The sequence below is a fragment of the Macrobrachium rosenbergii genome, chromosome 39 (assembly GCF_040412425.1).
Source record: "Macrobrachium rosenbergii isolate ZJJX-2024 chromosome 39, ASM4041242v1, whole genome shotgun sequence".
In the NCBI taxonomy this organism is placed as follows: domain Eukaryota; kingdom Metazoa; phylum Arthropoda; class Malacostraca; order Decapoda; family Palaemonidae; genus Macrobrachium; species Macrobrachium rosenbergii.
Genome location: NC_089779.1, coordinates 9,698,859 through 9,726,269, shown reverse-complemented (window position 1 = coordinate 9,726,269; position 27,411 = coordinate 9,698,859). Strand labels below are relative to the sequence as shown.

The 27,411-nt window shown below is 34.4% G+C and overlaps 2 protein-coding genes across 6 annotated transcripts in view; one reads left to right on the top strand and one right to left on the bottom strand.

Moving 5' to 3' along the window:
• Nucleotides 1-27,411, top strand: part of LOC136825730 (mitochondrial import inner membrane translocase subunit Tim21) — a 188,641-nt gene that overhangs the window by 31,149 nt on the left and 130,081 nt on the right. Inside the window, exon 2 of the mRNA XM_067082538.1 lies at nt 25,125-25,184. The gene's annotated coding sequence lies outside the window, so the exon portion shown is untranslated. The remainder of the gene's footprint in view (nt 1-25,124; nt 25,185-27,411) is intronic.
• The window catches only part of LOC136825721 (phospholipid-transporting ATPase ABCA3-like), a 135,304-nt gene that overhangs the window by 16,425 nt on the left and 91,468 nt on the right, over nt 1-27,411 (bottom strand). For all 5 annotated transcript variants that reach the window (XM_067082516.1, XM_067082514.1, XM_067082517.1 and 2 more), the window contains exons 3-23: nt 26,717-26,859; nt 23,882-24,105; nt 22,477-22,569; nt 22,097-22,263; nt 21,384-21,531; nt 20,395-20,478; nt 19,227-19,393; nt 18,921-19,039; nt 18,575-18,699; nt 18,045-18,400; nt 17,587-17,721; nt 17,291-17,414; nt 16,844-16,998; nt 15,936-16,022; nt 15,310-15,589; nt 14,602-14,851; nt 14,275-14,450; nt 6,588-6,745; nt 4,826-4,924; nt 4,072-4,224; nt 2,460-2,687 (exon numbers count right to left, since the gene is read on the bottom strand). In XM_067082516.1, the coding sequence (XP_066938617.1) occupies nt 2,460-2,687; nt 4,072-4,224; nt 4,826-4,924; nt 6,588-6,745; nt 14,275-14,450; nt 14,602-14,851; nt 15,310-15,589; nt 15,936-16,022; nt 16,844-16,998; nt 17,291-17,414; nt 17,587-17,721; nt 18,045-18,400; nt 18,575-18,699; nt 18,921-19,039; nt 19,227-19,393; nt 20,395-20,478; nt 21,384-21,531; nt 22,097-22,263; nt 22,477-22,569; nt 23,882-24,105; nt 26,717-26,859 (3,471 nt within the window). The remainder of the gene's footprint in view (nt 1-2,459; nt 2,688-4,071; nt 4,225-4,825; nt 4,925-6,587; nt 6,746-14,274; nt 14,451-14,601; nt 14,852-15,309; nt 15,590-15,935; nt 16,023-16,843; nt 16,999-17,290; nt 17,415-17,586; nt 17,722-18,044; nt 18,401-18,574; nt 18,700-18,920; nt 19,040-19,226; nt 19,394-20,394; nt 20,479-21,383; nt 21,532-22,096; nt 22,264-22,476; nt 22,570-23,881; nt 24,106-26,716; nt 26,860-27,411) is intronic.

Here is a 27,411-nt window from a genome sequence, read left to right as displayed (position 1 = left end):
ATAGCTATGATATATATTTTGTTTATTCAGTGTTGTATACTGCCCTCTGTACTAACATTAACAATAGAAAATATTTGTAAATTCTGATACTGAGAAGGACCAAATCTGTGTTATTCTATTTTCCCCCAGATTTATAAAATTAGTGAAAGGATTTTGAAGCTTATGTAAATTTCCTCATAGTTCTCTTTAAAGAATTAGTGGCCAGTAGATTTCCTGTTTGGTCAGCAACTGGAATTTCAGTGAACTGAGATGATCATAAGAGGAGAAGGTACTCTTTTAACATATAGCCTCTCTACTGCAATCTTCTTCTTGTGTCATTGTCAAAGTATAGAATTTTGGTCTTTATGATGAAATTATAGTCTTAACATCAGAGATATTAGTATTTACTAGGAGAAACTTTTTCACCAAAGCAGAAAGTCTTTTTACCAAAGTGGATTAGCGCTAAAGTATAACAATACAAAAAATATAACTGTAATACAGTATTAAGCTTTTAGCTGCAGAATCGGGGATGAATCTTATATGCAGAAAACTTCCACAACAATCTTTAATAAAGGCTTATCAGCAGTTAATCAAACTCCTCCCAAAAGCATATGCCACTCCTTTCTTGCATACAGTCTCTCACTTCCTGACTGTGAAGGACCTTCTTTTCCACTGCCTACCTCTTCCTGTAGGGGGGTTACCACTTCCAGTGCGTATGTTTTGCTAAAGATTCATTGCCACTTCCTTTCAGTCTCTGCAACTGGTTTTGGCCATTTCTAAAATTTTTTGTTCTGTGATCACTACCTATTTTGTTGTGTGATTTCATTAACTTTACCTTGCTCTAATTTTCACTTTTTAAGAACTAATCCTTTGGCAGCACTGTGTGAGAGTCTAGAAATGTCCCTTGGTGATCTTTTGGAACTACAACATCTCTCTCTCTCTCTCTCTCTCTCTCTCTCTCTCTCTCTCTCTCTCTCTCTCTGACTACTTTTATGCCATACCTTTGTATTTCCGAATTATTCAGCCCCTCTTGTTCTGTATGTAAATGCTTCAGTATGAGAGGTTCTGCCTTTTTCATTTCATTCACATTCAGCATCCACACTTCAGTTCCATAAAGGAGAGTTAACTCAGTAATTTATTCGTAAAGTATATCTCAACTTTTGCTTCCCTAATGTACTCCACTATGCATCCTTAACACCCTTCAAATCATATCTAAATCAGTTCACTCATCACCTTTTCCTTACCTAAACTTATGCCAGTCTTTTGATATCAGTACATTCACAATCAAAAGCCTGTCATGTATCTGTTACCTGTCACCTTATAGTAACAATTATTCCCTTTACCTGTTCCTCTGAAACCTTTCTGTCCTTAAGAAATAAATACTCTGTACACCCTTGTTATCGAGTATAGCAGGTCACTGCCATACTTATCATCTTGTTTGTATGTATTGTAATTCCCTCAACTCATGGCATTTTTACAATCTTTAATCTTTTAATTGCCTTTCTTTACATCTGTAACAGCATTCTCCAGTTTACGTTAACCATTATATTTCTGTCATTTCATATCTACCTATCTTATATCCTCTATATACAACTTCAAAACACCTATCTCTGCTGACAGCAGCTCTCTATTTCCATCTTGTATGCTAAGATCCATTTACTCTTATAACCTTCATGTACTTACTTTCCTCCAGTGCAACTTATTGACTGGGTTATTTATTGTGTTTTATGCCTAAAGCTTATGCTCTTTTCTATCATGCAATTACCCATGAAACATGCTCCCTTTTCCCTTCACTAAATCTCTCCATTTTGTTAACCAAAGTAGAGAAGAGGTAACTCCTACAATCTTTTGTTTAAAAAATTAAAGCAATATAAAATGCTCTTATTCATCTTATTCATCTGAGCATAGGTATTAATGTTATTACTTGAATTTGTAGTTTCTCACTCTTAGTGTGTTTGTGCTAATAGCACTATGGTATTTTACTTCTCTTTTTCTCTATAAGGTTTATATTTTTATTTGGTATTCTTAGAGTTGTGTTTATCTGATGGCTTGAAGAGCAAACATGAAAACTCCCATAATAGAACTTCTGGCAAATTCAATATTGGATCTGTTGCCCATTATTTTATGTAATAACCTGTATTCCTTCACACAACTACTTGCTTTCTTAGAGTAATAAATGAAGCAGTTACCTAAAGTTAAAGTTTTTTATTCTGTATGTGTAGTGTTTATGTAATACTGTACGATGGCTTAAAAAATATGTTAAATGTGCCATAATTAGTAATACCCACCGTAGCAGACAACATCCAATGATAAAACCAGCAAAATTGCTTTAAGTTTTGGTATGAGAAAAACATTTTGATCAACATTAGATGAAAATGCATGTTTGTCAAGAAAACATATCACAGCAAATTTACCAGTGCAATTAAAAATGTCTGAAGAAATTAAATTCAATGACAACATCGGAAATTTGCAGAACTCACTTTGTCATAATCAGTTCGAGGCAGCGGATGGTTTGACGTTGTGATCTGCACCTTTGGATTTCCTGTAACTGCTCGCGCCAAAGCGTTACTCAAAGTGGTCAGAGCAAACGGTGGGTTGTGGAAAGGCTGATCATTGAAGAAAACAGTTGCAGTTCCCCCAAGATCATCTCCAACAATCTGAATCCCAACCATCCAGTGAAGATTGAATGTTGGTAGATCTTTTTCAGCCTGAAAAAATAAATTTAATATGCAAAAATTCAAAACTCTCACTTCTAGAAAAAGTTTAGTATAACTTACTTCATGAATACAAATTATTTCTTGACTTTTCAATTTCACAAATACAAATCCATTTCTTGACTGATGTCTAGATATTGCCAATCAAGTGCCAAGAAGTTCTGAATTCCAGTTACAGTATTACAATAACAAGTTAAGCAGTTGCAAGATGGCAGCAAAGATATTCCTTCGCTTTGTTATGGTTGAACCTAACCATCAAGATTTTTGGAAATGTTATTTATCCAAAGGGGAAGAAATCCATACAGAAGATTATCCCTCCTCTCCATATGGTTGTTCCCTCTTGTGCTCTGAAGTTTATAATGATGAAAACTAATCAAGGAATCAAAATTTAAGTCAAATTTTTAAAACATGATTAGAATATGATTTTTTGTAAGGAAGAAAATCTTGCCGACAACAAAATAAAAAATGAAGTTGGGTTTGTTGGTGAATATAGTGACAGCATATGCTTATCCAAACTACCTGATATATCTTCCTTATTTTTGGCAGAAGTATCAGATCTAGTCTGACCTTTGGACATTACATACCACTCTAAGGATAAAAAAACCCGCATTTTATTCAGTTTCTATGAATGATTTGGCACTGCTGAGTAAGTTCAGTGAAACACATCCTTCAATTTAAAAGGCTCATTTATGACTCATAAACTTTCTTAAGAGACCACAGTCACATTTTGAGACTCACCCAATGAGCCAGCTTAGCAGAGGTTTGGATTCTGAAAGCTCTCTTTTTTTAACTGTTTTCCATCAATACACTTGAGTGTTCTGTTGATGTTGGTATTTTGTCCTTCACAAAGCATTTTGTTAATTAAGCTTTATTAATTTTTCAATGCATGGGTTTGTGTGTTTGATTCCTTTTAGGTTATGCAATGTGCTGTTTGCAACTTGACCACCATTTGATAAATATGAAAGATAGTTATACCCAGAAATGCACTTTTCTTTGTTTGATTCAGGTCTTTGCTTTAGGTAGTTAATATTCCTGGTTTTATTGTGCAGAAGATTCTTAATTTTGACTATTTCAAGTACAAAGGCATGGTATCTCACTCAGGCATTGTGTGCTCATGTTCATGTGCATTCATTTTGTGTGTTTTGTTCTTCCCTTTTCTACACTGCCAGTCTCACAGTAGTTTTTGGTTGCTCATTGCTCTTTTCTACTGATTTTAGCTTTTCTAATAGCTAAGCAGATGCAGGACAGTTAATTACTATTAATATTATAATTGGGCTGAAGAGGCAAACATGTTGTTCCTCATTAGTACAAAAGTTGATGGTATAAAGCCAAGTATTCTCTAACAAAATGTAGAAGCATAAAAGTAACACCGACTCACCTGCTGTAATAATGCTGTGGAAAAATTGGTACTAGGCTCTATGTGTTGTATTTTGTCTGGTGATTTAATTGATGAATCCAGTGCTTTCACAAGCAAGCTTGTTAAGTTGTTAGGATTCTGAACTTGAAGCATAGTACTTGTCCCATCAAAGTTCTGGAAAGCAAAATAATGCTATATTAACAAGACAAAACAAGAAAAACTGAGGTGATCTGATGTGACAGAACCTCTGTCTCACTGGATCATTGAATTCAGGGTCTTGAACTACAGTAAAAAAGATCCAGTTCAATTTGTAAAAGCAGATTATAGTATGTCATAATTTTGAAACCTATTAACTTATGGTATGTGATGTGGTACAAATAAAAAGTATATGTGATATAATATCTGAGACAATGCAATGATTTCCATTTTATGTAGAGAATATAAGTTGAATTTTAGGGATTGGACAAAACAAGAAAAACTAAATATTAAGGGGGATATTCATGACTGATGGAGTTCCTTATTAAATTAACTGTGAATTCACAAGGATACAGTATGACAAAGAGCTGTATACTGACAAAAAAATTATTAAGCCATTAAAACTTTGTGTACATAGCCTTGAAACTGTTGCGTTTATGATTAGATAAAACTCTCATACTGTACCAAATCACTCTTGTGTAACATCTCCTTAACAAGAAAAGGAAAAACATTGTTAGTCAGGGACTTCCAGTTTATGTACCTTAATTTCAAGATTTCTGGGGTTACCTTTGATACATACCTTAGTTGTAAAGGTCACTTGTGGAGGAGAATCATTGACCCCTGGTATAGTTTCAATCACAAGTAGTGCTAGTATTAAAAAGGCGACTGGGATAATGTTCTGGAAAGTAAAGATTAAGATTAGCTACAGCAGTAAACTAAGAAGATAATAAATGGTTGATGATTTTTAACTAATTGTTCTATTAAGCAAAAACTGGATTTTGACTTTCTAGTAGTACAGTATATAATTAGTCATTCTAAGGTACCAAGGAAAGTAATATATCTCAGTACAATGCTGCTTTGGTTTACTGTGAATAGGCATCATGACAACATTCTCACAATCCCAACCAAAAGTACAACTCTGTACAGTACTGTGTGTATATGGATCAGCCAGCTTATAAGCAAAAACACAACTTCCCTGTTAGGTTCAGCAGAGAAATGCTCGCCAGCAAATGTCAAGTCCCCTCCCCCAAAATAAAGTTGAATGAAATATGTAGTAGCATTCCGTTTTGCGGCATGTTTGTATACAGTATTCAAATTCTTAATTTTCATGAGTTTTGTTGACAGACTTTCATGTACTGTATTCATTTATTGACTGCATTAATTAATTAATTTATATCTTTCTAGGCTTCTAGACTTCCAATTACCTACTATTTCAGGTCATTAGCTTGAGCAAATATGTGCAGTATACATCGTCATGTAAATTACTGTATATCATCTTTCATGATTTTCATGAATCATAATAGTACAGTACAGTTATTTTCACCATAATACCATAATTTCATGAAATTTTTCTTTATCATTGTTTTCATTTGAGCTATCCTACATTGCTTTGGTGTTTTTTTTATTTTATTTTCTTTCTTTTCCTGCTCTTTGGCATTTTAAGTATCCTATATTCAATACTGTACAGTTAGATATTTTTTGACACATTCCCATTCGACAGCTCTCCTTAGATTTGGTGTTTTTACGAGATTCTTTACTGTAGATTTTTATTTCTCATTTGTTCAGCCTAGGGTGATGTTTTCACATTATACATTAGGAGTTCAGAATATCCACTCGATACTGCACCCAGTTTTTCCATGAGTCCACTGAAGTCATAAAAAACAAAGGCTTCCTGTTCACTGGATATGGTTTTTGAACCTTTCACCAAATGGGACTTTGCATTCTAGTGGGAAACAAAAGCAAACAAGATCTAACAATGACAGTCAAATTCTCCTAGTAGATTTGGCCATGGAAGGCATGCTTTGACATAATCAGTTGAAAGATGGTAATTCCCATTGACCTATTATCAATAGATAAAGAATAAAAAATTTTGAGGTTGTTTAAAAGATATTAATTTTTTGTCCGTAATGAATTTTATTAGAACACAGAATTTGACCTCATAGAGTAGAAACGTTTGCTATTTTTAGGTTACTTTTGGTTAGGTAGTGTTTCATCCTAAATATCGAAATTCTGGCCTCAACTCTTACCAAACGTGCAAATTCCTCTGCTGTTCAAAATTATAGGTTGTGTTGCTATTTCAGTGCTGCTAAGTTCATATTTGCTTGTGTTATTAGCTGTAACCCATTTTTTTTTTTTATATATATATATAAATTTTTGTAGGTTTCATTCTGGGCAATTAATAATGATAGAAAATATTTACACTATAACAGTTTTAAGATTTACAGAATATTCCCAGTTGTATGAATCATTCATGATAAACTAACAAGATTTACCATACATACTGTACTTTTCCATAGTCCACATTTTGTAAGTACAGTAGAAGTATTTAAATGGAAACTTACCTGGGCAATAGTAAGTCGTATATTCCTGCACGTGTAAAGTACCTTCTTAACGAGCATTGCCCAAAACTGCTGAATTATCAAAAAGCATCCAGTATTTCTTTGCAGTGGCACACGTCGGGGTGAGGCAGAGTCAAACCCTCTCAAGGCTATGTCCTTAGCTGTTGATTGATAATAAATTAGATCTTTGGCAGGTAAAGCTTTTGGATTGTTGAAAGTTCAGCTTATTTTGCATGAGAAGGATAAATATCAATAAAAGTTCCAGATGTGGATCACTGAATATGAATACACAAAAGGCCTCTCTCCATAGCAGTTCTAAAAATTTAATGGTTTTATGTGAAAGAAATCACTATCTTAAATAATTTAGATAATCAATTACAGTGCTGCACTACCAGCATACTACATGTACTCAAATTCAGATGAAAGCTTCCAAAAGGGCCTTTTCTTTTTAGCTATACATGTAAACCTTTGAGGTTTGAGGTGTTTGGCATAATCCATCCCCATCCTCAAACATTCAACCTAAGAATCCAGCTATTTCAGCAGTAATTGCAATTATATTTCTCCCTTAGTGAATTATACTTTTGAGCTATGCAAGAAGAGTCTTGAGTCTTACACAACTACTGTAAGTTTTCAGGCAAACCAGAATAATGTAATTATTTTTAACACACCCAAAAACCTTTATTATTAAATGCTTAAAAACTTCAAATTTTAAGCATGCCCTGCTAAGTACCAAGCTTGATAAAATCAAGTATAGCACAAAGGAGCTCTTCTTCCTGTGAGATAACCTTTGCAGAGTAGACCTACATAAATAGTTTTGTTGGTGACTTCTTTTGTATGCAAGGATATTGACTAGAAGCTCAGAAGCTAAAACCTGTGTACTTTTCCAAATGACCTTAATTCGTCTTGTGTGGGACCTCAGGGCCATTGCTTACTTCTAGTAAGAAATTTAGAGGAAAAAGACAAAATAATCCATTTCAAATATTGTAAATCAAACTGGAACAAACACTTTAATGTTTATTTTCCCTTCCAAATACTATTATATTGTAACCAAATATTGTTTTCAAATCCATTTCACTCTAAAGATAGGTATGGTACACTGTTTAGGAGTGCAGCAAAAAATATGTTTTCCCTGTTCATTGATAATCTAAAATGAGCACTATTTATGAGGAGAGAATAATGTGTAAATCCAAGTAATAAGGACTACATGCATGGCTGAAATACAAGAGGCACATACAGGATAAAGACAATGCCTAACCTCAAAAAGGAAAAGCTGATGTAAAAATATTTATGATGATGATGATACAATGTATTTAAAAAATATATATATATAACATGAAATATAAAAAGAGATGTTTGAAAATACTCAGGATGTTTGGCAAAGACAGTCCTGTACAAGACTATCAAGTGACAGTCATATATGAGCAAAGTAGATAAAATTCGTGAAGCCTCAAAGAAAAGGATGGCCAAAGCCAGTGATACAAGGAAATAAGTACATAATAGATCTCATCTTGCAGTCATACGAGTGATCTCAGAGAGAATCGTGTAACATCAAAAACTAGTGTTTACCATTTTTAAAAGTTGAAACAGAAGTAAGCGTGAACAGAATTCTAACAGATATTGCACATGCATTAGCACTACAAATTAGGTAAAACAAATGTCAAAGCACTGAAACCAGGTGCCTGTAAACTTAAGAAATTATACTAGAATATGACCTGGCTGATACAAGAATATGACCTGGCTGAGATTTCTCCATTTTCCAAGAGGCAAACAGTTTATGAACCTTGTAGGCATAACAAGGCATAAAGTGAGGAAGGGAGGCATTAAAATTACTTGGACAAAGGATGAATAAATAAATGAAGACAAGATGAAGGCTTTTTCAAGACATGAACAAGCTACACCAATATGGAAGAGATGATTAAAGTTGCTGGGACAGAATTTGTACAAAGTTCTGTGTTAGTATGGACCAGTACATTACTTATTTTCAGTAAGATACCAAGTAAGGGTGGGAGTTTAATGATGTAAAAATTCAAAAAGTACGGGTAATCCTGAGTGGCTAAACAGATGCACATGTAGCAGCAGAAGGGTTGACTTAAAATGGCTGAGACACCTGACAACTAGAATGGATAGCTAAGGAGCAGAGGCGTGCAAGCTAAAGTTCCCTTAGGAAAGATTTTACAAAGAAGTGACACATTTCTGCAGTTGTAGATTCTAAGAAACATACTTATTTTTCAGAAAAACAAGAAAGTCATGTGACAACTATACAAGATCACACTTCTTGTATATTCTTCATATGATAACTACAAGATCACATATCTTGTATATTCTTTAAATTCCTACTGCTTTTAAAAAACTAATCATAACAGACAATGATTATATGTACTGTACTGCTTTTAAGTGAAGCAGTTTTATTTATAACAGATCCTCTACTGTATTCGAAAATTATTATCATGATTTTATATTACTAAGTACCACGGGCTTCAGTGTTTTAACCCTTATATGCAGTCGTATTTATTTTCAATCTAAAGTTACGAAGTGGACCCCAATGTAAATTCAAACATCATGGACCACTAGAAATCCATTTTTCAATTAGTAACCTACAATTAAAAATTCAATACCCTGCAATGTAACAAAATGCATGATATCCTATAAAAATTAACACTCATGATAGGCCTATGATTGGAAAACACACAGGGATAGATAAAAAGGAAGAGGGAAGAAAGGAGGACATTTTCTGGGTATTATCTGTGTAAAGATTAATTATACCAAAGCAGCTAAAGTATGATGCAACCCCTACGAGAATTAAATATCTAATTGGTGCTATAATGGAGAGAACTTTATCATCTTTATATTCTTGTACATAATATTTAGTTTTAATGGACAGAATTATCACCTCTGCATTACAAGAAAGAATTATAATACATACTCCAAATCAGTGTAAATCCCATGGGATACAAAAGGCTTTGTGGTTCTTCAAACACATAATTATGAGGAGAGAACAACAATGTAAAGTATGTCCTGTGATTTATAAGTACAATATAGCATGCAATTACTATGACAGCATTTGTACTAAAGATGCACTATGCTTCTGTTTTGCCTCCTGCCTATTTCCTCTGTATACGCCATATTGGTCATCACAAAAGTTACTTGTAATTAACTCCAACAACGAATTATATAATGATTTAATTTTTCTGTCTGTTTATTAGAATGATTAATTGAAAAGTTATGTGTGGATCTTTGACCAAAAGATGGCCATATGACTAGCAACAATTGGTTCAGTTCCAGGCTTAAGAAATTGAAACCCTATGCAGTACTACTGTAGACTTTGGTAACCAGTTTCAATCATTACTTTTGCAAAAAAAAAAAAAAAAAAATCTAACTGGAGGTTATGTCTCTTAATCTTAAAATTCTTTTTTTTTTTATTCAGACAACAAACAGATGTACTGATGAGGACTGATGTGGGGGAGGGAGTGTGTGCTCTCCTAGTGGTTTTTCTGTTCATTCCATAGTGAATTCTAAATAATTTCATTACTTATAGCTGTGCCTGATTTCAAGAAGGCAAATAATTTTGGAAAAGTCAGGAGTGAGCAAGTACACAAGAGTATCTTATCCATTTCATATGAAAATTTGTTCAGTCATGAGGGTATATTCTCCCTGAAATCCTACAGTGAAGAAAACACATAATGAGCAGTAAAATGAGCAAAATGCTTTACAAGAATTAAATTCAAACTTACCGGTAGTAAAGAAATCATGCAGGAAAAGCAGTCACATTTAATTTGAAAACGACTTCATTACTACAAACTTTCAGGAAGCTGTGCAAGTGCAAAAAGGCTGTTAATAAATAAAGAAGTAGAGTGAATAGAATAGTCAGGTTCCTTGGCATAACCTTTTCACTGCAGTGCATTAAATAGATGGTTTTGTTTTCACCTTCTGTTGGGAGGAAACCTACTACAATTTTGTGGCTACAGTATTTGTTAACATGAATGGAGGATGGGAATGTTTTATACAGCACTTTGTGATCACATCAATTTGTGACCACAGTGGTCTGGAATAAGATATACAGTATTGGAATACTGTAGTTAAGTCCCTCTAAGAACTTTGAAGCTACTTTTATAATACAACTTTCAAAAATGCAAGATGCTCAAATATGAGAATAGTTCAGGATTAAGTGTATCCTTCTACACAGGCAAAAAGCTGAGGGGTTCCAAAAATAATGCAGTGAAAGGTTTTACTGTTATTAAGGCAAAAACGAGAATGAGCTACGATAAATACCAGACACAGCAATATATCATGCAGAGTTGATGCAACAGAAAAGTCATGCAAAATTAGAACAACCATGTCAGAGCAGAATGTACTGAATTCTAACAAGTTAGGTGATAATAGCAGAAAAACACTAGTATGTATAGTACACCATAGTGATACTGCACAGAAGTCAGTCCCACAAGAAGTAGCTGTACAAAATAGATGTAATCATAAAATTATGCAGAATACATAAGTCTCATTTTTAAAAATATTTAATCATACAGTATTCAGAATTAATTATGTGCCAAATATTACTGTTTATCCATATCAAGGTGCAAAGTAATGTTAGTTTGGAAATGTAAATACAAGAAACACTAATATTTAAAGTGAATTTTGAGTTATCTCGTGTTGAGAGACTAAAAGCAGTACCACTTTGTATGTGTATGTGTGTGGCATATTTGGAGGCATAAACATACAGAGATGGGCGTACACTTACCATTCATTTCAAGAATTTCCAAATTGCATCAAAATAAAATGCTACTTACAACTTACCAACTACTAACAAGAGGGACGGCACTGGGAATACACATAAGCTTTACATACGCATTCATTTCTCATCAACCCATTGCATATGTCAATGAATCCTATCTACCACTAAGATGTTACCACAGTCTAACTAATGCAAGATCTTTAGCCTCATTTCATAAATCAACTATGATCAACATTTCCAAGAACAATTACGCTATACTTTAAAAAGATTCTTTTGTAATAAAAAAATTCTACAATATTTTAGCCACGAAAAATGATCTCAGGGATAAAAGTAGTATACCTTATCAATAAAACTGTAGATATTTGTAGATGATACTGCTGCAATATACTGGCACCTAAAATAGGTTTGATTTCTAAAGAAGATACACTTCTAACCAAAACTAGTTGTATTACAGTTAAGTTACAAAATATACCATGCTTTACAACACGTCTGATGTTAGCTGCTGCTTTATACCATACTCCTGATGAAAGTCCTGCAAGGTATAGTATTTCCCATCATTAGCTCATGTCCAGGAACACGTGGCGCACAACAATCTTTCACAACATAAATACTAGAGCTTTTTGTCAACAGACGGCTACAGAGGTCTCGCGTAACACACACGTACAGTACCAAATTTCTCTTTGCAGTATTATCACTGAAGAAAGATTTAAGACAAGGACCATTAGAAACTGTACTGTATATTTATTCCAAATTGGTTTCTTCAAGGGTCATTTCATTCAATATAGTTATCAAATAGCCTCCTTTTTCCCATTACATTTTCCACCAGAATGATAAGTATAGCAATGCTTGTAACTGAACTTCATCCATCAAGTTAGAGTACCCAGAATTTAGTGCAATTGAGAGTACCCAGAATTTAGTGGAATTGAAACTATGTAAAATTTTATAAATATTTAATTTAGAATATCCTTGTAACTGGATTGTTTAAATTTACTTTATCAAGCTCAAATTACCAGAAATAAATACTGCAAATGTGCAAATCCCTCTTTGTTTAAAAGATACAACAATATATTATGAACCTCTAATAAAGATGTTAAATCAGATTTCCAAACTAGGGCCTAGCTTTTTCAAGATAAAAGAGACAAGATGGATATTTTGTCATATCTTATTTTTACCTACAGTACAGTACTGTACTGTAATCTCCTCTTGTACTAATTTACTATTCTTCAGATTGCTTCATTCTAAACTTTATTTTTCCTTACCATACCACTTCCCTAACTGGGACCTAGTCAGGCTGATAGTTTATCCTTACTGTACTATTGTTAGTAATGCTAGTACTTTATATAAGTATTAAAGAATTAGCATACAGTATACATATACAGGTACTGTAGTATATGGAAGTAGATAATAGCTTGAAGATAGTTTAGAAAGCATAATGAATAGATATTTATATAAATAGCTAATCAAATTATGCACACTAAATTAATGATCTGAAAGGCAAACATGCATTATAGCAAGGAATTTAATGCTCATGTTTTGTATGCTGAAAATGAGAAAAAAAGCTTTGAAAAAGTGCTTTTCCTTAGAATACGAAGTGAACTGCCTTGGTGGGTCATATCAGAGATCTATGTCAGGCCTCTTAATTTCCCTTCGCATCCTACCCTTACTTATGGGCCACATTTGTGAAACGGCCTATGCAGGCACAAGGCTGGTTGAATCTAAACCAACCACTTACATAGGAAGCAATGGGTATTCAGTAAATTATGAAAAGGTATAAGAACTGTTAAATGGAAAAACTACTTCACAATCAGTTTAAAATATAAAAAAAGACTTTCTTTAATATCTTTTCCTTGCTTAGTGTGTTTTTAAAAAGATGATAGGCTAATAGAAGCGTAACCATTGGCTCATTTTCACAAAATAAGGGAGAAGGATTACTATCCCTAAACAGAACAAGCATGTCACTGTTCATTTATGAATGTACTGAACGACTACTCATGCAACCAAAGAATAGATATGTTGTATTCATTACGAAGTATAAATTGATTGCCCTAAAGTACCAATCAGCAAATACAGTATGTATTGACAAATATATGACAGCTAATATACAATAAAGAGAAAGATCAAATACCTGATCTGTTTATGTTTCCTTACTGTGAGGATTTTTATTTTATATGAATCCCTATTATTGTAGTGTTTGATGAATGTGCAGTAAAATCCCTAAGGTTTTTTAATAAGACAGGGTACAGGTATAGCCCGATGGTCTCATCTAAATTTTCAGTTATGAGTTTCATCAGTATAATACTGTAAATGGTTAAAAACTTTGACAAACAAGAAGTCATATAAATGTATAAATTACTCATGCAAATAAGAGGGTATAACAGTAAGTGTTGTATTTTACACCATAATAACATTATACTGTATGCTATCGTAACTTTCTATCTCAACTTATTGCAGCTTTGAAATTGCTCTAATCTTTACTATATTTTTTAAAAATTATAATAACCGTCTATCATGTTCACTGGCTTCCTGGCTAACAGGACTAAGAGGCCTCTCCTGTTATGGATCTTGGTAATTGCCTAGCAACAACGTACAGTACTGTTTATTTCCATAACAATTTACTTACCAACGTACTTGTTTGGTATAACTTCAAATCTCCTTGTTACATTTGTACTGATGTTGTCTTTACTGACAGACCAGTTCACTTTGATGCAGTGACTGGCATACAAAATCAGTGTGCTTCTATACATACACATATAATGTCCAAATATAGAATACAGGAATATAGATAAAAAATCAAAGCATGCATTATCCAAAATTTTTAGGCCATCCAATATTATGGAACATCATAAATAGCCATAAAAATGAAATTCCAACAAAAGACAACAACTAGGAACAGCAGGAATTCAATTGAAGTCCTTCTAAAAGGGAAGGGTGTATTAGTGAAAAATATTCCACCATTCTTACCTCCATTTTCTGATGGAGTCATCTGTATTTCTTCAATTGAATTATTGGTAGATTTATGCACCAATAAGCCATTTTCATGGTGGTTTCCTGCTACATTTGGGGCCTTGTTGTATTCACCATGATGTAACTTCTTGTGCAAGTGTGAAAAATTTTCCAGATGAACAGCTTCACCAACTCTGCAAGTCACAAAATCCCAAAAGAAGGATCAGCTACTCTCAAAGAATAAATTACACTTTCTTTAACAAATCATGTTCAAATATGTTCGCTATAGACAGTGGGATTTGCATGACCAAGAAACAATTATTGCTTTACAAAAACATAACTAACCTAACAAATACTTCATCCATCGTAGTCTGTGAGGCACCAAAGCTTGAAATTTTCAGAGCTACTTTTTGCTTTTCAATTTGCAAAAATAAAGCTTCAAAGTTCGAGACATCCGCACTTGGGAGGACATATGATAGTTCGGCACCAACATTCTGATCTAGTTCTGCATCTGGAATGTGGGATCTTATGACTTCTGTAATGGCCCCAACATTGCAGTTTTTCTCTTTCACAATGATGAGGCGATAACCAGTGCCTGTGTGGGGAAAAAATAAAAACACTGTTAAGGCTGTAAGCCAGTTATTAGTCAGTGGCTGATTAACAGAAAGTGAAAGATATCACCCCAACTACACTAGTTACAGTAGAAAATATAAGGATTGTAAGATTATAGGCGATCATGCACAAAGCACAAGCTGATTATCATTCTGAATACCACTGGTTATTTGATATCTACTAAATTTTACTCAAAAAAAAAAAAAATGCCCCACATGAAAACGGGTGAATGATGTAATTCAAATTCAGCAGTACACAAAGGAGTGAAAAAAGGGGTGATTCTCTCATGATGTTGGGTAACCTAACCCAACTTCTCCCTCCCTTCTCTACCATTATGACTGCCTTGTTTACCAAGATTCAACAGCTGCTCCAGCTCGCACGTAAGGAAACTCCAAATATGAAAAGTGAATGGGTATCTCCAATAAACCACTCTCTACTTACCATAATTCTTTTTGAGAAACAGAGACGATCCACAACACTGTATAACTCCATTAGCCATAATGGCAATGCGATCTCCTAAGAGGTCGGCTTCTTCCATGAAGTGAGTTGTGAGAAGGATAGTGCGGCCAGCCCGTTCTTCCTGCAGTAGATCCCATATGAGTCTTCGAGCACCAGGATCCATTCCTGAGGTAGGTTCATCTAAAAAGACAACACGGCTCCCTGCACAGAGGGCTATTCCAACAGACAACTTGCGCTTCATTCCTCCAGAGAGAGTTTTGGCCTGTGAAAATTTAGATTAAAACCACCATTCTCACAAACTTTGGTATGTAGTTCATTATAGTGTCCTTGCCATTAAACAGACAGTGTAATTAAACAAAATTAATAAACTTGTTAATAAATTTATGAATATTAAATATGAAAATGCTTCAAGAATCTCGGGTAATATGTACAGATAATTTTTCAAACAAACTTAAGTAGTTTAAAGTATCTACTTTACACTGCAGTTAAAATTCTTGATAAAACTACTGAATCTTTAATTACTTATAAATGAGATATTTTCATATTTTTTCAAGAATTTAAACCCCCTAAAAACTTAGTATGTTCATTAAAGAAACCTGGATGCTTACCATGGAATCAACTTTGTCTTCCAATTTTAGCTTTTTCACCATATGAGATACTTCAGATTTGGCTTTTTCATCTGGGAAGCCTTTCAACTGCAAAGAAAGATTATCATTCACAAGACAAAGAATATACTGTCTGTAAACCCTACACTGCTGCCAGTCTTAATATCATTGTTAAATCTGAGCGATGATCTAATATGTACGTATTACTGTTGCTGCTAATAACAAATTTTTGTTAACTAGATGTCTCGAGTGAATATACAATGGAAATGATAAACAATAGAAATATTACATATTCAGTTGGTTTGTTGCCTATTTAACTCATTACAGTATAATACTGCACCTCTAATCTACTTATAGGTGAGACCACTATCTACTTTATAGACTACTTAAGTACATGTACAGTATTCTGATATGCTTTACAACATATATTTTCACATGCCACAAATTCTGAGTCACTGGCCACTGCTGGACAAACATATACTGTATTACAGTACTAAATAAATCAATTTCACGAAGTTTTTCCGTTCGATAGTTAATCATTTATGTTTTCAGTAAACATTTTTGTCAGACGTCTGTATGTTAAAGTTAATTTTGTACTAATTACACTAGGGAAATGATTTGTGGGATACCAGATTGAACAAGAGATCAGCTACAAAAGCACATTGGAAGTCACATACAGTACCTAATTCCCTGCTACAATTTGATGTTACTACCTATATCTAGACACATTTGTAAGACACTTACAACCATATTTACTTACAATTTATTATTCATTAATAATGTAACATAAGTAATAATTACAGTGGAGACAGGTTTTACACCCTTGCCTGAGCTTACTATTTTACTGCCATCCTAAACATCACTGGAAATAATGTCCTTTAACTCACAAATGCACAACTAAAAGTACTCACCCTGCTAAAAAATATGATGTGCTCAGCTACTGTTAACTCATCAAAAAGGACATTATGCTGTGGACAAAGGCCAAGAGAACTTCGAACATTTTCCATCTCTGTCACAATGTCATACCCTCCAACTTTTGCTGTGCCTGTTGTAGGTGGAAAAAGACCTGAAAAAGTGGGGAAGAAGGTTACAATATGACAAAATTAAATTTTTATGGTACATTGTGAAGTAAATAAAACTATTTTATTTTTAACACATATGGGCAGTCAACCTGTATGACATATTAAAGTAAAAAGGTATAATGTTTACTCATTTTTTCTTTCCTGTTTGTCTCTGCTTGCTTACTATTTTATGGTTTTTTTTGTAGCACAATAAAACTACATCATTGATGAATGAAGATAAAGACCTCAGTGCTCCATACTTAAATGCAAGGTACAGTACATTAATCTGCAAAATACCTGTGAGCATGGACATGAGTGTGGTCTTCCCAGCTCCATTGTGCCCTAACAAGACTGTAATTTGGCCATCATACATGTTCAAGTATACATCATTTACTGCAACTTTACGACCTCTTCTAAAAACCTGTAAAGTTAAAACCATAAATTTCACTATGATACAAAATTTCAAGGAGAAAAAAGTTCTCGGAGTACAGTACGGTACTCAAAAATATATACAGATACATATTCATATAAAATAGTTATATATTAATATGAATTGTCAATTAGCTTGAAACAAATGACTTCTATTAAGGTACCTTAGTAAGACCTGTAATTTTTACTCCAGCTGATAGCCCTTTTGGTTCAGCCTCAAAAAAATGGGGGTCTTGAGTAGTCGACATAACAGCTTTGCTTTCTTCTTTTCTCACAGACTGGCCTGTCCAATATGATGCCTGAACAAATAAGGACGGATCAAAATTTTATCATTATATTTTTTTCAAAACAAAGGTTTATAATAAAGAACTGTCTAAATGATTATTTAATTACTTCATGAGATACTGAAAAGCTGTCATTTATGTGTAATATTGCATGTGCAGGATAAAACAGGTTTTGACGTAGGAAAAACCTATTTTTGGTAGTCACTGTCGAGTCCCCAAGGAGTTACCTCCCATGGTCTACATGGAGCTCTGGTAGACCATGGAAGGTAACTCCTTGAGGACGAAACGGCGACTACGCTATAAAAAATCTACAATGTACCGTAAAAAGCAAAGCATACCATGAATGGAAAATACCAATGTTGAGGCACTCCATACTCTCCTGGCCAGACAGCTTCTATATACCACGTCAACAGTCCTAAGATAACAGTGTCTAAAATAAGCATTCCAAAGACGTGCCCCAACGTGAAATGATCATCTGGTGACACTCCGGTGAAGAACAAGTGCCACTGGATGCCTGAGCCTACACCTTCAAACATTGAGGTAATCTGGCACCCTAAAGACATAGCTGTATTTGGCAGAAGGCTCAACACTAATTTATTGGAAAGAGTTAACGTAGAGTACCGACTGCGGAGCACCATGTATGGAAAGTAAGTGAAGAACCAAACAAGACCTGCCGCTGTGGCTGCGCTGTTTGCTGCAAAAAAGAATACAATTGCATCACTACAAAACAGATGAAAGTTTAAAACAAGGAAATTAAAATTACACTACAGTGGATATCATGGATTGCAGGTACTGCACACTGTTCAGGGATAAATAATAACACCTTCCTGTACATAGGAAAATTTCAGTACTTGTACGTTTTACATACCTTTGGAAAAAAATGATGACAAAAAGAAACAGGAAACTATCGAACACGTGGTAAACGTCAGCAGAAAGACTAAAACAAGACTTGGATCACTGTTATTCAAAACGGCTAAACTGCTTGACCCTTGCCTAGAATAAACAAAGAGATACAAAAATATGGTCACCATTTTCAGCCATTTAGGAAATATAAGTTTCTTTAAAATAACTATTAGTAATGATTAAATTTTAAAATTATTTCACAATTTTTAAATTTAAAATTATAATCAGTAATATAAAATATTAGTTTAAAAATACATACTTTCAAGAGTTATTTTACATATCATAAAGGTAACGAGGAGATTTAAACTTACCATCTGACACACAAAAGGATGGTTATCAAAATAGTAGATGTAGCCAGAAAAAGAAACGATTTAATAAACCAAGCAGACCAATGTAGCCAGTTCTGTAATCCCATCATTTTCATAGATTCCTGAAAGCCATATAAATTATTATCAACTGAAAACTTTATTAACGTACATTAACATTTCATTAACATTTGTTATCAAAGCTGAGTAAGTACAGATATTTGCAAACTGTACATCATTATTTCCTTGGCTAAAAGTGCCAAAACCTCTTTACCATCCATCTAAAGAAGTTAAAATACAAGTTGTATTTACCTTAAGTCTCTTTTCCTTCTCATACACAACACTTTTGACTATATTGATGGCAGGATAAATATATGAGGCTAAGAGGACAAAAGGCAACCATGACTGTAACGCCACCAAATATTTGTCATCAATAAATGGAGGATACGGCATTCGTTGCATCTTCAGGGACAAAAACTCTGAAATATCAAGAAACATAAAATTAAAACACTTGTTCAGTACACCTTATACAATTTTAATGTGGGTACTCAGCCCATTTATACCCACATATCCATGACAGAACTTCACAGAATGGAACATGTTAAAAGAATGCTGACAGTCAAATTGTAAAGAAAATTGTGCAAAGAGAAATTTAGGGAGAAGTTCAGAGACCTCTTGTGCTCTATTCTGACTAAAGTGTGACCTATATCATTGCAACATATATGATTGGAAAGTGCAGAGGGGCAAAGTCTCAGGAAGTGGAGGGTTGAAGAGGGTAGTGGATTTGGAAAGAAGAGGTGAAGGAGGTGCCAAGGGAGATGTAGTAAGCATAGCCTGCTTGTGTACCATGAGCAGTGATGCTCAATGGAGCCATTCAATATACTGTACAGTATACACTTTTACACAAGTATAGTACACTGGTAACAGTAATAACAATTAACAAATGCTTGTGTCTTAGGTTAAATTTTGTATATTCTGACATATATTCTTTTCTTCTAAAAATGTTAGCGGAAAACCTACCACAGGCATTGTAGAATAACTGGGAATATTTATTTTCCTTCTGTGAGGAGAAGCCTAAAGACGAACAATTGATAAAGAAAAATGCTAAATAATTTAAATGATAATAATTACTTGCAATCACACCACTTTTAACACTAAAGCGTTAAAATACCACTACTGTACCCAAATGGTGAAGCTGATGAAAAGACGGAGGTAAGGAAAGAGAAAGTACTATAAACGTATTGTACTGTATACTGTACAAAACATTCTATTGAAACAAAACGTGAGCAATCATCATATGGATCAATTTCACCAATGCAAGTGCTACCCATACAGTACTGTATGTTAAATGTTAACATCTTAATTTAATCAATCTAAATTCTTATTTTGTTGCAACCCCTTCTACATGTTGGGTTCTTTGCAGTCAGGGTTGGTGTTGTTGAAACCTATACAGTACTCTAAAAATGAACTTCAGTCTCACCTCTTGTATCCTTTCCAGTTAACATCCGGATAATGGCAGTATCTACAGCATACTGTAGGCTTAGAAACCCTTCATCGTAGTAACCTAAAATAAATAAATCATTATTAGAGGTAATGAAAAACATCAAAAGCCAGTCAAGAATGTTCAGCTTACACCCTGGCGCAAATTAAAACTTAATACTGTATATGTACGATCATTGGAAATTTATATGAAAAATACTATACTACAATTTTATGATCAAAAAGGCCCTAAGTAGCTACTCTCATGAGTTGAACTACACCCAAGGCAACACTAAAGTGTCAATCAAAACCAAAAGGAAAATAAGGTTTTTCAGTTACATTTTACTGCGCAAAGCACAATGGGACAGGTAATTAAGTGTTCTCATTGACGTGATTCTTAAAAAAAAAAAAAAAAAAGGTGGGTGGGTAAACCAACTGCCGAAGGATAATGGTGGTAAACAGATGGATCAAAGACTAATGGTAGATAGACCTACCTCTTGAATATGGGAAAGTTATACGAATCAGGGGATAACAGAAGCAAGGAAAGAATTGATTAAAAGGGAGAGGGAAATAATTTTGAACTTATCAATCAAAGCTTGAATCAAGTTTATATGAAATGTCCAGAAACAAGTTGTCATGACATTTTAAATACAACCTTTGATATGAGAATAATAGGTGCAAGTTGCAATGCAGCCGTGTATACAGAAAAATTATGGGAAATGGTATAATTCCTATGATTAATAAAGATGTGCAATGCTAGCAGTAAAATAAACAATGTTGAAAAATAATAAGTTTGAAGGTCGTACTATAGTATAACAAAGTAAGAATTTCACTGAGACCAAATTATTTCTTATATACAGCATTTTAAGTGATGATTTATGAAGCAAAGAATTTTAGCTATTTGTTTCATTTCCTAAGAGAGGAAGTTTAGTATTATTGTAATGCTTCAAAACAGAGTTGAAAAATATTAAACTTCGACATTAACATTACCAGGTCTTCCGCCCCGTTCTTTAGTCCGATCACGCGGACCAGGGACTTGGAACAGAGGATACTTGATCTCTGTCAGCCACTGGGGAGGGGGAACAAATGGGTTTCTCTTCTTTCCACTTCTCAAGGCCCCTTTTAAACGAATTTTATACTGGAAAGATGATAATTCTATTAAGTGTTTGCGTTATACTCACAAAACTGTACTAGATAAAAATCTACTCTTGATTTCCACCCTTTAAATAGGCAATACCACTGAATGTTCAGTGGCTGACTACTTGTACTTAGCCTAAATAAAATGGTAAAAAATATATTCAGCAATTATCTTCTTACAGATACAATTTACCTAACATATCACTGCATTACATACAAGTCTTATGCCCTATTTTCTTACGATGGTTAAGTAATATATACCTGTAATTCAATCACACCCTCTCCTTAATATAGTATATCTGGGTAATAGCACACAAAAGTAAATTTATGGCTATTAACTGAGCACAGTTTTCTAAATTACAGTATCAGACTGGTTTCCTTGGTGAAAGAAAAGTAATTTCTGTATGCTTTGCACTCACAAAATCAAGCAAACTATGTATATCTATCCGATCGGGTCACTCCTGCATAAAATACATTTTATTCATTAAAAAATTCTTTTATAATGAATAACAGATAATGCTTACTGACACACTTGAACTGTCAAAAAAATGTTCTCTTCAACTTACGGATATTTTTTCAGGCAGAGTGTTATTTTTCGGAAAATCACAGGTAAAAACAATTCCACCCAAAATATCCTCTAATTCAACCCCCTCTTCCTCCAAAGTGTTGTTTTCCTTCTTAGTCGTCGTAATCAAGCGTTCGACCATTTCCCGCTCAGTGCGAAATCCGTAACCTGGAATGCGAGTTGTCGGTAGAGAAAAAGGTCCCAATAATCTACATTTTGGAGAATAATCAAAGTTAGTATTGAGACATAAACTATTAATCTCATTAAACCCTACAAAGGACATCTACTGATGTACAGTATGACAATTTATGACAATGCAGGTAGCCTACTGTAGGCTATATCAACATGAACTGATGATAGGAAGTTGGTTAACAAACTTACCTTCTACATCAACAAATAACAAGTCAGCTACTATCTGCATCAACTCATTCACTACAGTGTTATTCGGAGAATAAGCTAGTGGCCATGCTGGATCTGGAAATAATGAAGAATGAGAATCCAGTGTTAGAAAGGAAGGCTTTCCTAAACATTTGAATTCCACTTGATAAATAAACTCTGAGGAAATACAAAACCCTATTGCAAGCAAGCAGCAATTTTCTGTTAATTAGAATCCTAGAATTTTGGCAGCATAAAAGTGCAGTACTGGGTACTGTACTTCCCTTACATAAAATGAACCCATGATAGGAAAATGTATCTTTCTACTTTATTAAAACTTAGCACATGTATCCATACTAGATGAAGACATCCAGTTAGAACGCCTAGCTATGAAGTTTATTCAGCTTTGCATTAAGTGATTTTGGTTAGGTAAATGGAGTGAGTATCAGATTAACAGACTTGACTTTTAAAAAAATTAACAACTGAAAATTGCAGCATATTATAATGATGGATCTATGGTTGAAGGATAGACAAAAGTGAATAAAAGAATCTTTTCAAATTTACCATTTACCACATCGAATGCCTTTAGACTGCATAAAGTCGGTCATGCTAAGTTCCTGGTATGAGAATTAGAATGATATGTAACGAATATAACACTACAGGAAATTAGGTGGCTAGGATAAGAAGGAAATAATGGCCAAAGGCCAAGCGCTGGGAACTGTGAGGTCATTCAACGCTGAAAGGAAACTGAGAGTATTTAAAACTGCAGTTGCACTATGAAACAATTGTTGGGAGAGGGTGGACAGTAAGAGAGAATAAAGCGAATACGAACGTAGGTGCAGTAAAAGAAATGAAAGGGGTTGCAGCTAGGGGCCAAAGAGACGCTGCAAAGAACCTCAAGTAATGCCCACAGTACACTGGGTGACGTGCACTTATGGCTAGCCCCCCAACCGTGGCCAGAAAAAGGAAGACCATACATATAATGAAAATTAAGGAGGCCAGAAAAAAAAAAGATGATGGAAAAACAACCTAAATGAGAGAATCTACATCCACTAGAGGGATACGATGGGGTGATGGTGCAAGCAGCGGTGGATTACAATAAGGTCAGAGAGCATTTGGGGTGAATGGGTAAGAACCACTTGTAAAATACCTTAAAGTCTAAATCAAGTCAAAAAAAATATGTTGCTTAATAAACATCAACACTCGCAATTTACAATAATCAGCTACAGGTATGTGAGTTTCAGAAGCTCATGGAATGGAAGTTTTAAATTCCTACAAAGACGCTCCTTCACATAGCAGCATCTGTAGAAACGCCTCCCAGTCCTAACTTCCTTCAGAAAAGTGTCCTAAATTCTGACATCCCTGTTGCAAAACGGATGATGAGACAAAACAAAAACTTCACACAACTTACTAAAAAGGTCAAAAAACCAGTAGGACCTCTTTTTTCGATGTCTTGTACTGCTTAATTTTGAAACATCCCTCGTAGGAAACGGATGTCCGGGTTGATGATGAAACGATGACTGAAGGCTGCTTATCCCCGACTCAGATTCAACTCTAATTGAGCGTTTTCGGAGTTTTGCAAAATCATCCAATATTGCGTCTGCAAAACTCTCGAAGATTCCAGCTTTCGATGGCCTGAAAATAAACAAAAATCGTTAACCGAGGACCTGGAAAATATATCCAGGCAACACCATCAACCGACAACCGTTTTCAGATCAAGAGACTTACAGACCTAAGAGAACAATAAGAGGTCTGCATCATTTACTTCGGAGCTTTGGGATACTGCACATTTATACAAAACTCAGCCTGTAGTTTATACGTAAACAGTTGGCTGTGGAAACTTAATTTGCTCGTACCTATTTGCCCAAATATCGTTCGTTTGGTCTTGTTTCAGTAGAAGCCTTGACCAAACTAACAGATTGTCACAGTAATAAATTGGTAGAAGCTGTCAGATACTTAAAATCTAGGCTCAGCCATTCCTAAAAACATAATCGTGCCTTAAGAAGTAATTTGTGTAACATTAGATGTCCGAAATTCTCTTTTTAAAAAGGGTATCAAAAGCTTAAGAATGCATGAAGTATGGGAGTATATAGCTCAATGCCTTCAAAAGAAACTTCTTGAGAAATGTTTAAAAACTGACTCATCTTAGACAGTGAACGACCGACAATGCTGTCACAATCAGATTTTTACTTTCTTGCTGAAATAAAATTACGAAAACTTGCTCTAGTGGTATTCTGTCATATAAAATGTAATGTGTATCCTCTTATTTTTCTTGTGTGCAATACCAACAGTCAATGGGTAACAAAATCTACGTTTAGACTCGTTATCGTTCAGCCTGGGCCTGCCTCTCCCACCACTGGCCTCTGCATAAGTAGTAAGAAGAATAAAGGTGCCTTGGTCCGACCCTCTCTTATATTACTCTACCGTAATTTTTTATGGCAAGGATAAACTTGTGTTAAAATAATTAATGTAAATGTCAATTCATATAGCATTGAAATTTATTTTTCCATGTTCTTTTTTCACATTTTTTTAAAACTTAGCATCATGGCAGTAACTTACATCATTTTGTAACATTATAAAGACACGTATATTCATGTGTTTAACAATGAATTGAAAACCAAAGGCTGATATTTTCCAACTTTTCGTGATTTCAGATGTAATGAGGCACCTGTCCTCACGCATGAAATGAGTATGAACATCGCTGTGCTGCAAAGGTATGTAGTCATTCTTCTTTCTTTTTATAATGATACTTCAAAAAGCAAGAGTCATTTAATAGATATTTTTTATTTGTGGGGGCAGTTTGAAAGCTAAATTTAACAGGGTCTCGATGGCACTCACAAAGACAGTAACACCTCAACTTAAAGAACTGCGCTTACCAACTGCATTATTAAGATTATTTTTTACTGTGATACCATTTTAGAAAGTGGTGCATTTGTAGACAAAGCTCTTAAATTGAATGTTAATTGTCCAGAGCAAGTTAGTTTAGGTTAGGAACTCTGTGGTATTGCTGTTTGCTCTAAGATATCTAGAAAACATTCAACCCCAGGCTGTATTGCAGGCGATAATGTTACTTAACAGACTTTGTTACTTATCAGAAAGCCATACCCCAAAGTGTCTGTTAAGTTGTGGTCCTACTTTAAGTTCCTGGCCATTCCTAAACACTTTAATTCAACTCCCCACAACTTGAGCTGACTGATGGGATTTTCCCTCAAGAAAACTTGTGGCAATTAAATACGCCAAATCGTTGTTATATCTCAGGATTCTTTTATTGGAATATCAACATGCTCCTGAATTATTCACTAGCTTCTAGGGTCCTCAGTCTGACGTGAAAACAGTATATCCTTATGTACAATAATTGCACAGCAACATAATAAAAATGGGGCACTGAAGTTTTACTCCACGATTTCGAAGTACAATAGAACAAAATTGCCAAGAATATCCTTATAGGCTACTGTACACGAAGTGGTCACCCGATTTATGAATCTTAAAATCTACTGCTGAATACCACAGAAAACATCTCGTACCTTTTTCCACGGTTTGTTATTTACTTTCTAATTTCATCGGGTGTTTCTTTGTATAATTTCAATGTCTGATTTCACCGCAAATAATCCACGTAGACTGGAACTTTCTTCCTCCAATACAATATCCCGAGAAAATTAGTTTTTAGGTTTCACGCTTCTGAAACGCACCCGGGTAGAGTGGCGAACATTCTCGCGATGTGACATTAAAAATAATTTTTATTTTAAATCTGAACCCGTATGAGGGACTACCGATAGTAGAATGTATAAATTCGGATGTATTACGTCTACTTTTCGCAGTTGAATGTATTAATCACTGTGTGCTTTATTCTTCAACAGTTATAAATCTTTTTAAAAATTTTTAGTATTTAAAAAATTTTTAGTATGTGGACGTGTGCCGTGAAGGCTCGCTTGGCATTTAGTAACATTTTTGGCTTGTTCTTTGTGAATTCTTGTATTTTGAATAATAATAATAATAATAAGTCCCATTTTGTGATTAGAATGAGAAAAGCGACAAGACCACACCACCTCATTTTCACACTGAGTAATATGACAAAAACACAAACCCTGAATTTCCCACTGAACGAAAAACTTGCCTCAAACTCAATCCTGAACTTCACCTTAATTCCTTAAATAAGAAGCACGACAAAAACGCAATCATGAACTTTACGTGAAATGAGAAACATCACAAAAGCACCTGCACCCTGAAAAAAGAGTCTCCGACTCACGTCAAATTAGCTGGCAACTCGTTGATTTCAAAGGGTTTGTAATGCGTTGGTTCAGGAAAGTTTTCCGACGGTGCTAAGTCCCTTATCACAACCAGAAGGATACAAAAGACGATGGGCAGGACTACCTCTATGACACTCTGAATCTGTTGGAAGAAGGAGGATTAGATGCCGGGGTTAGCTGCCCCCATTTCAAAACAATTAAATAAAACGGAAGACGAATCTTCAGACACAGTTGTCGAAGACATTAAAATGCGTAACCTGTATACATTTTCTTTGACACTAAACCCGTTGTTGGGAGAGATATGCTTTGTAAATTAATTTAATAAATAATGAGAAATAGATATGAAAGAGAAAGTAAGTTCTTTGAATTTAAACATTTCTTATGAACCTGGAAATCATGGCAAGGTTACAAAAGCAATCTGTGGAAGTAAAGGCAACGAAATATTTGGGATGTGGACAGAAAAAATAAGAATATGCGAGAGACTCATGAAAATGCAAAATCCTTATGGATAACTTCACTCACAAATATATCCTTTAATACATGTAATGCTACTTTACGGAATATCAAATATACACGCAGTAAAAACCAATAAATCTTAGACACAAAGGCGAATAGGGAGATAATTTATGGATATCTCAATTTAATGAAAAAAGGGGAAAATTAATTGATACAGGAATTAGATTAGAGAGAGAGA